The 9,465-nt window shown below is 38.0% G+C and overlaps 2 protein-coding genes across 3 annotated transcripts in view; both read right to left on the bottom strand.

Moving 5' to 3' along the window:
- Positions 1–7,375, bottom strand: part of LOC107741425 (uncharacterized) — an 8,690-nt gene extending 1,315 nt beyond the window's left edge. Inside the window, exons 1-12 of the mRNA XM_016554150.1 lie at positions 7,122–7,375; positions 6,925–7,046; positions 6,535–6,625; positions 5,294–5,373; positions 5,149–5,193; positions 5,000–5,034; positions 4,679–4,830; positions 4,510–4,588; positions 4,236–4,397; positions 4,052–4,159; positions 3,628–3,959; positions 3,369–3,445 (exon numbers count right to left, since the gene is read on the bottom strand). Of these exons, the coding sequence (XP_016409636.1) occupies positions 3,369–3,445; positions 3,628–3,959; positions 4,052–4,159; positions 4,236–4,397; positions 4,510–4,588; positions 4,679–4,830; positions 5,000–5,034; positions 5,149–5,193; positions 5,294–5,373; positions 6,535–6,625; positions 6,925–7,046; positions 7,122–7,241 (1,403 nt within the window). The 5' untranslated portion in view covers positions 7,242–7,375. The remainder of the gene's footprint in view (positions 1–3,368; positions 3,446–3,627; positions 3,960–4,051; positions 4,160–4,235; positions 4,398–4,509; positions 4,589–4,678; positions 4,831–4,999; positions 5,035–5,148; positions 5,194–5,293; positions 5,374–6,534; positions 6,626–6,924; positions 7,047–7,121) is intronic.
- An 86-nt stretch (positions 7,376–7,461) lies between these two features.
- Positions 7,462–9,465, bottom strand: part of LOC107741394 (inactive serine/threonine-protein kinase VRK3-like) — a 6,742-nt gene continuing 4,738 nt past the window's right edge. The window contains exons 6-7 of one of the 2 annotated variants that reach the window (XM_016554102.1): positions 8,201–8,337; positions 7,462–7,873 (exon numbers count right to left, since the gene is read on the bottom strand). In XM_016554102.1, coding sequence (XP_016409588.1) covers positions 7,862–7,873; positions 8,201–8,337 — 149 coding nt within the window. In that variant the 3' untranslated portion in view covers positions 7,462–7,861. Of the gene's footprint in view, positions 7,874–8,200; positions 8,338–8,638; positions 8,699–9,465 lie in introns of those variants that run through there. The other variant, XM_016554103.1, reaches the window with a different exon arrangement.

The raw sequence follows: 9,465 nt of genomic DNA, 5'->3' as shown, positions 1-9,465 counted from the left end.
TTCACACAGGGCCATGTAGTTTTGGATTTTGTTTTCCCTTAATAATAAAAACCTTCATTTAATGCATGCATGTTGTGTCCACTTGTGTTATCTTTTACTAATATTTAAATTTGTTTGATGATCTGAAACATTAAAGTGTGACAAACATGCAAAAAAAGAAATCAGGAAGGGGGCCAACACTTTTTCACACCACTGTGTATATATATATATTCACCAAACTGATTTATTTTGTGTGTTTATTGCAAAATATTAACTAAATACAAACTTTTTTTTTGTAACTACATGCACTGGACACTTCTCCATTTTTTTGATGTAGTGTCTCATGAATGATCTGTAGTGTGTATATTATTGACTGTGTGTATGATTTGAAAGCTTTGTATGATTTTGAGTAAAGGTGAAATGGTTTTGAAGCGATTGTGGATCAGGACGTCACTCCAGACTGGATGAAAGAGCCAGGAGGAAAGTGGTCAGAGAGGCTACCAAGAGGTCTACAGCAACTCTGAAGCAGTTTATGACAAGACAATATCACAAATTCTCCACAGATGTGGCTTGTATGGGAGGGCTGCATGAAGTGAAATGGTTTTGAAGCGATTGTTTGATTTTGCCAGAAGAGTCATGAGTTCTGTGAACATAGTTTGAAGGTTTGGATTTGTGTTTAAGGTTTTGAGAAAATGAGTGATTGTTTCAAGAAATGTGTTTTAGCAATTCAGAAAAACTGTAATATACCTAAAAGTATAATTTATCAACCATTGAATTTTCATCAACCATTACTCCAGTCTTTAGTGTCACATGATCCTTCAGAAATCATTTTAATATTCTGATTTATCAATGTTGGAAACAGTTACGCTGTGTAAATATTTTTTTGGAACCTGTGATACTTTTTTCAAGTTTCTTTTACGAATATAAAGTTAAAAAGGAACAGGAAAAATGTGTTTGTGTATGAAGAACAGAAAAAAATGACCCAAAGCACACAGAAAAACTGAGCACACAGTGGTTGAAGGAGGAAAAAGGTGAATGTCCTTGCATGACCTAGTCAGAGCCCAGTATCAATGTTGGAAACAGTTACGCTGTGTAAATATTTTTTTGGAACCTGTGATACTTTTTTCAAGTTTCTTTTACGAATATAAAGTTAAAAAGGAACAGGAAAAATGTGTTTGTGTATGAAGAACAGAAAAAAATGTGTGTGTGTGTGTGAAGAGTTCAGATGCAAAAGCCTCTAAGTGGCGTCTTCATTTTGAAATTTTATCCCTAGTGTTTTGGCAACATACCCACCTTCAGTCATTTCTTTGTGACAAATGAAAGTTTCTGTTTGGTAAAAAGCATTAATACCACTGCTTAAAAGAGATAAACATGGTTATGTAAGTAAAATTGTGATTAAATAATGCAAACTGTGACACAGGTCATGGTATTTAATAATTATAATAATAATTTATGCATTTAGCAGACACTTTTATCCAAAGCGACTTACAGTGCATTCAGGCTATACACTTTTTACCAGTATGTAAAAAAAAAAAAAGTGGTATTTGAATATTAACATTTATTATAATTGACACAACTGAATTACTTTACACTTAAGACAGCAGCATCCATTAACAGTAAGACTGCAGTCCACAAACGGTCACCATCAAATTTAACTGAACTTGAGCAGTTCTGTAAAGAATAGTGGACAAATGTTGCGAAGTCTAAATGTGCAAAGTTAGTGGAGAAATATCCAACAGACTAAAGGCTGTAATTAAAGCAAAAGGTGGTTCAACAAAATACTGAAACAAGGAGGTGATCCTATTTCCAAACTTTTTGTGATCCAAAAAATTTTTCTGACATGTTGGTGTTATATCTTTCACTTGGATGCTAAATACAGCTGGATAAAACAAAAACTGTGTCCGTCTTCATTTCAGGATGCAAAGCAACAAAATGCAACAAAATGTGATTGTCTCTTATATATTAAGGGGATAGTTCACCCAAAATGAAAATTAGCCCATGAATTACTCACCCTCAAGGAATCCTAGGTGTATATGACTTTCTTCTTTCATACGAATCCAGTCGGAGTTATATTAAAAATTGACTTTGATCTTTCAAGCTGATTAATGGCAGTCAGCGGGTGTTGCAGTGCATCAGTCCAAAAGAAGTGAAATAAAAAGCGCCCATCCATAATAATAAGTGTCTTACATGCCTCCGGGGGGTGAACAAAGTCCTCCTGTAGCGAATCGATGCGTTTTTGTAAGAAAAATAACCATATTTAAAATGTAATAATTTAATCTAGCTTGCGCTCACTGTTGTACACGGAAGCAGCTCCGGGCGGATGATGTAGGACGTCGGCGTTGCGCATGCGCCGCTCAGAAGTGATGAAAGGGGAAGCGCAGGGGAGAGATCAAAACAAAACAACGGTCACTAATTAGAAGTACAAAACGAAGCCGTGTGAGACACTTTTTATTATGGATGGATGCGCTTTATTTCACTTCTTTTGGACTGATGCACTGCAACACCCGCTGACTGCCATTAAACAGCTTGAAAGATCAAAGTCAATTTTTAATATAACTCCGATTTAATTAATCTGAAAGATGGAAGTCATATACGCCTAGGATGGCTTGAGGGTGAGTAAATAATGGACTAATTTTCATTTTTGGGTGAACTATCCCTTTAAAATAATTACAATTTAAAATAACTATTTTCTATATTTAATATATTTTTAATTTTTAATTCCTGTCATTCAAAGCTGAATTTTCAGCAGCCAGTACTTCAATCTTCAGGGTCACATGATCCTTGAGAAACCATTCTAATATGCTTATTTGCTGCTTGAGAAACATTTCATTATTTTCTAAGTTATCGGAATTGTGTGCGCTCAAAAAGAACAATGAGTTCTCAGGTGCGTAGAGCAAAAGGGAGAAAGTTTTAGTTCAACAAGTCGCTGAATTTGTCCGCACACTGAAAATGTTTTCCAATCAGACCAAAAAAGGTCTCTCAAAAATGTAATTTTTCACAATGCACTGAGTTTTGCTCATGCACTGAAGAAAGCATGGGCTGAAACGTCTGCTCTTTGGTGTGTTTTTAATACACTTTGCACTTTTGCATATGGATAATAAAAACTAAATTTTTGAGAGAACTTTTTTGGTCTGATTGGAAAAAATTTTCAGTGTGCGGACAAATTCTGCGACTTGTTGGATTATTTTCGAAGTTAAAAACAGTTGCTGCTTAATATTTTTGTGGAAAGTTTGGAGTCAGTAATATACTGTATATACATCCAAAATTTTGACTGGTATTGTGTCATTACAGTAATACAAAACTGTGAAACAAAGTTCTTAGATAATAGGCCATCACATTACAAGTGTATTATAATCAGCATGTCTCAGTGGGGAACACATCATACTCACTGGAAATGGCTGAGGGCTGTGGCAACCTGAGGCTGTGGATGATACAAATAGGAAAAAGGCGTTCCATCTGAGTGCGCCTGCAACAGGGAAGCTGGGACAATGTAGCAACATTTCTGATGCAATGCACAAATAGATTAGGATTAGATATATTCTTAATTTGGTTAGTCCCACAGAAAGCATTAATCATATTATATTACACAATCAGCCACACTGCCCTGCTCGGACACAGCAAAATATCTTTAATATCATTTACACTCACTTTCCTGGCTTTGGTGGGTGGAGAAACTGAGGGCATTGGCCCGACAGGTGGAGACGCTAAGGGCCTCTGTTCAGAGGGTGGGGCTGTATTATGGACGAGCCACGAGGGAGGACTCAGCGCACAGTCTTTGTCTTGCTCCTGACTGGGGTCTCTGGAAGACTTATCGCTCGAGTGGGAAGGACTAAACTGAGTCGGTTTTGGTTTCTGACTGAGCGTAATGCCATCCACTGACATCCCTCCTGAGATCTGCTTTGAGAACTGGGCTTGGGTGCTTGTTGCTATAGGCAGCGGGGGGACTTCCTTTAAAAGCGATTGACTTTCATGTTCTGGGTCTGTATCAGCACAGTAATGATTGAAATTATTAGTGCACAATTACAATGATGCCCTGTTATTTTAATAAATATTTGTATGAATAGGAAATTACCATTTGAGTCTGAGGTGGAACGTCTCCCTAATAGAGCCGGCTCTTGTGTGAACATATCCCATGGGCTCTCTCCATCCCCAGACAGCTCCCCCATTCCACACAAAACCTCTGGGAGATGAAGGGATGAGATTAATAACACATCATCCACATGGAACAGCACTGACTTTCTTTTGTAAAATCTCACCTGGTCTTGTGTGTACCAGAGTAGACTGTCCTTCATCTGGACATGAGACACTTATACCGTCCTGAGCAGCCATTGTTTGGTTTGCACTCGACACGCTGGTTGGATGTGATTCTACAGGGGGCGGGGCCAAGTCATTTGGTGTCTCACTCTCACTATCTGCAACTGCACACACGAGACAAAAACACATATGCACAGTGCGCCACATGCAGGAAATCTGGTTGAATGTCCAAAGGGTTGTCATGAAAAAAGCAATTAATTAGATAGCAGACAGTACTGGGATCAGCTGTCATCAGCTCCCTCTGTTCCACAGGGATGAGAAGAAAAGGCACGGGGACAATGAACTGCTCCTGTCCCTGGAAAACACACACACACAAACCCATACACAATGATAATTTGTCTGGTCCACAGCTGGTGCCTTTAAGTTGCCAAGGAAGCAGCTTTACCCTCCAGTGAAGCCTCTCTCGGTGCCAGTGAGTTGGTGTCGCCGCACTTGGACAATATGTTGCAGACATGGTTATTTTCTCCGTTGCATCATTCAGAATATTTATTATAATGTCATTGTGCCACATGTCCAATAGAGATGAGAGTGAGACCCCTGGTAAATTAGGTACATAACGCAGGTGTTTATCATTTCTGTGAAGCGGAATGTGTCTTCACTTTATAAATGGTATTGAGAATCCAAATTACAGGCATTCAATGCAAGAGGTGTGTGTATATGCAATCTATACAAAGAAACAAAGAGAAAGAGTGTGTGTGATACTTACCAGAGGCTGAACTGACTGAACCCTCCCTGCGGGATCTGAAAGAGAGCAATACAATTAACACGAACCGTTAAACACATCATTTTAAAAACACACTGCAGTTCTGCGTGTGATGTACGTGTTCACACAGACTATAAATAAGGTCAACACACCTCCACGTCTTTATGATCTGATCTCTGACTGATTGGATAGTTGTACTGAAAGATAGTGAAAGATAAGTAGATTAACAAAGGTTAATTGATAATGATTTAGTGCATTAGAAACATCATTGTGCGCTTAGAGAGATCAATGACTTGCCAGCTGGGGGGGTGTTGGTGCTTTGAGGAGATGCATATGATGTTCATTTGATTGACTTTCAAGTAAAACTGGCAAGATGCCTGAAAACAAACAAACAAACAAAGAAAAAAGAAATGAACCACACAAACATGTATTTAAAGGTGCAGCCATATTAGCAAAGGTTTGGCAAAATTTTGCGAACAAAATGGTCCATCATCAATAATGTAGCTTTGTATGAAGCACAGCTCACACAAGTCATTTTTAAACCATTTTAAACAAGAAGATTTCTGTTGGTCAATATGGCGAATCTGTGTGACCAATTTGAAACCATTGTGAAATCTGAATTCCCAACTATGCAGATTCCTATTGAAATGACTGCATTTCACCTGCAAAAATGTGCCTGAACAATATTAAATGTAACTGCACCTTAACACATACACAATTTCTTTGTTTGGAATTAACAAGCCAACACCACTCAAATAACCTTCTTCAATTTCATTTGGTAGTATCAGTTTTTGTTTTAATGTGCTTTAATGCAGGGTTTTCAATTCAGCAGCCTAAGGATTTAAGATGAGGATTTTTTTTTTTATATATTGTAAAAATCACAATTTCTACCCAATAAAATATATTAGTAAAACATATATTTCTCTCTCTTTTTTTTTTTTGCATTTTGCAACTTTATTTGGATAGCGCACTACAGAGCAGACAGGAAGTAATATGGAATATGGAATTATATGGAAGAAAGAGGTGGGACCATGAGCCAGGACTCTTAATTTCTACTTAATTTTAAGATTAAGTATGAATTTACATGAGGTTTCTAGACCAGACAAGTCAAAAAACAAAAAACAAACATACATTATTAATCTATTTTCAAACACAGATACTGCCATGAAGCGGAAATTCAGCTAAATGCTTTACAAACCCTCCCACATTAAAAATAATTAAGTTAAATTAAAATTTAACTCTGAAAATCAACAAAAAATATTTTAACATTTCTGCAACATAAGCACAATTATAATAAGTATTTAACAGCATTAATAGGTCACAATATTAACGTTTAGGCCACTGTATGAATTATAGGCCATATTTATGAAATATATTTTAGTGTGACCCTGCTCTGTCTCTATCCAATAGCTGCTTGGTTTGAAAAAGGCCACTGCTATATTGGCATGACATTTTTTCCCCAATTAGTAATGCCACAGCACTGAAATGAAAAAGTTTAGAGTTTGGGATAAAAAGAAAATTGCATACATATAACATACCAGATCAGGGTTCATGTCGAATTTCAGCTCAAAGCTGCGTACATATACTATAGCGTTGTGCAGGCCAGTGAAAGACTCCATCTCCTCCGAGCTGAAGAAACATTGAACAAAACTCTGACAGTCACGTTTGAGTTTGATTTAATTATCATCATTACACTAAACTAAAAGTAGTGCCTGTTGTTCTCTAAAATTCACTCATGCAGGTGCAAAATTCAAGGCAACAGTTGCTTCTATGCAGAAGATCACAGCCCTTGTAACAGCTAGATTATACTTCTTGTTATTTCAGCGTGATTTTGACTTGGCCCGACTATCCAGAAGAGTTAGATAAAAACAGGGGCTTAGGTGTGTAGTGAGTGGTGTGTCATAACAGAGGTTTAATCAGTCCCTCACTCCTGCAGACGCTCCCACGCGGCGTCGCTCAGCACCGCGGGAATGACAGCGCTCCCATCGGACATGAACAGCATACAGGCATCTGTGTGCTCCATCCGCTGCGAGTCTGAGATATCACACACCTAACAAACACACACCCGCACTTCAGTACTCACACGACACTCTACAGAGGTGATCACACATATACGACTACTTACGCCGACAACGTTTGCTTTCACAGTCGTTTCACACTGACTTTGGCCGTAGTTTTGGATGAGTTTCTCGATCCACGGCTCCAGCTCAGCCATTCGGCGACGTTTAATCTTTGGTGGATTCATGGTGTGTATCTGTTAATGTCCACTTGTGTAAATACGATAAACGAGTTTATCAAAGCGTTAAAGTCTTCGCGCCTCCTTATTGAACATTGATGCTATATTTTCGTTCCGTGTAGAAAAATACACCTGGCGATTTGAGTTCCGCTACTGTCATATACATTTGAATCGTTGGTGCCCCCTTGCGGTAACAATAATCATAAATAACAAAGATAAGTACATTTTGGGGTACTGTTGTTTATTTTCAGTAAGGTACAATACAACTTATGAAAAAGAAAAATACGAAAAAGAATTCCCTTTATGAACATGTCCTTTTCCACAAACAAAACCTTTATTTCCACCGATGGCATGTAATGTAATTTAATGGTTGTATCAAGACCAGGAAGAAATGATTTGTTGTTTACAAAAAAGTAGAGTCACTCTTAAAACTAAACAATGTTTTAAACATTTTATTTAAAAAATTCTAATACATCACAGTGATTAAAACTCAACCTATGAGAGAAAACATGCAAATTCTGCACAGCAATATCATTGTAAAAACGGCAATAAAAGTTGATTTTAAAAACATAAAAGCTTTCTTAAACATTCCATAAAACAATTAAATCCACACCTGCTAACTCTTGTGATTATGGTTTCACCTGTAAATAAAAAACAAACAAGTGAGACCGAGATTCACATGCTGTGAATGCTTCACATGCTGTTGTCACGATCATGAATACAAGTTGCCTACTTAAAGGTTGCACATGAACAATATATTTTTTACAGCTAGCTTGTTAGCTGTTGCAGTTTTGCATTAAATACATGAGGACACTGGAGGACTGTGTTACCTAGTCTTGCTGACCATAAAGCACTTGAAAGTGATACTCATAAATACGTCCTCAAAATTGGAAAAAAGGATCTTCCAAACAACATGTAAAGGCATCATAATATAGGAATAGTCGTTTAAATATAGGAATATGTGTTACCTGCAGATTCAGTGATTCATTCAGACTCCCACCCATCTTCTGTAAGCTCTCGTGAAGCCCAGCTTTCAGAAGCGTGTAATCTGGTTTTTCAGTATACTGCAGGCTCATCACGTTAGTCAGGTAATCTTGTAATGCTCCTAAATTTAAAAAAATAAATAAATATATACACACATGCATACATACATACATACATACACACACACACACTCCTGAACAAAATCTTTAGACCGGGGGAAATATTACAAGTATTCGCATTTCGTGGTGGTGGATCATATCCAGGTTGTAAGTACTGCTTCAAAATGCCAAAAGAAAAAACAGGAGCAAGAGACAAAAAATAGAGAGTAGGCAATTTATTGAAAACTGCATTTAAACTCAAACAGGCTCTTCATCAGCTGATCAAAAGTTTAAGACCATAGCTTTAAAAAGTTAAAATCTGACCGACCCAAAATTAAGGCCCTTACTGATGCTGACTGCAGCCCAATAACCATAAGACGGCATCTGCGAGAGAAGGACTTAAAGAACAAAATAGCCAGCTGCCGTTTGACACCCCTGCACAATCTGAAACTCCATGTTCCCATTGAAGAAAAAAATCACCCCAGATCATGATGGAGCCTACTCCACCGAGTAGAAAACATCTCCAGTGGGATCTCCTTGTCATGCCAGTAACGTTGGAAGCCATCAGGACCGACCAGGTTAAATTTTTTCTCGTCAGAGAATAAAACTTTCTTCCACCTTTCAATGTCCCATGTTGGTGCTCCCTTGCAAATTCCAAATGGGCAAGTTTGTGGCGTGAAAGGAGACATGGCCTTTGAAGATGTTTTTTGTTCTTTAAGCCCTTCTCTCGCAGATGCCGTCTTACGGTTACTGGGCTGCAGTCAGCATCAGTCTGACTGGAATTGTCGGTAGGGAGAGAAAATAACCAGCGCTCTCTTCCACCCTCAATACCACGACTGAGGTGAGACCCTTGAGCAAGGCACCGAACCCCCAACTGCTCCTCGGGCGCCGCAGCAATATGGCTGCCCACTGCTCCGGGTGTGTGTTCATGGTGTGTGTGTGTTCACTGCTGTGTGTGTGCACTTTGGATGGGTTAAATGCAGAGCACTAATTCCAAGTATGGGTCACCATACTTGGCCACATGTCACTTCACTTTCACTTTTCTTTCTTTCTTTCATATTTCCCCCGGTCTTAAAGATTTTGTTCAGGAGTGTATGTATGTATGTATATATATATATATATATATATATATATATATATATATATATATA

This window comes from Sinocyclocheilus rhinocerous, unplaced genomic scaffold, assembly GCF_001515625.1.
Source record: "Sinocyclocheilus rhinocerous isolate Xijiao unplaced genomic scaffold, SAMN03320098_v1.1 scaffold1007, whole genome shotgun sequence".
NCBI lineage: Eukaryota > Metazoa > Chordata > Actinopteri > Cypriniformes > Cyprinidae > Sinocyclocheilus > Sinocyclocheilus rhinocerous.
Note: the sequence above shows the minus strand (reverse complement) of the source record. Positions and strands in the feature narration are given on the sequence as shown.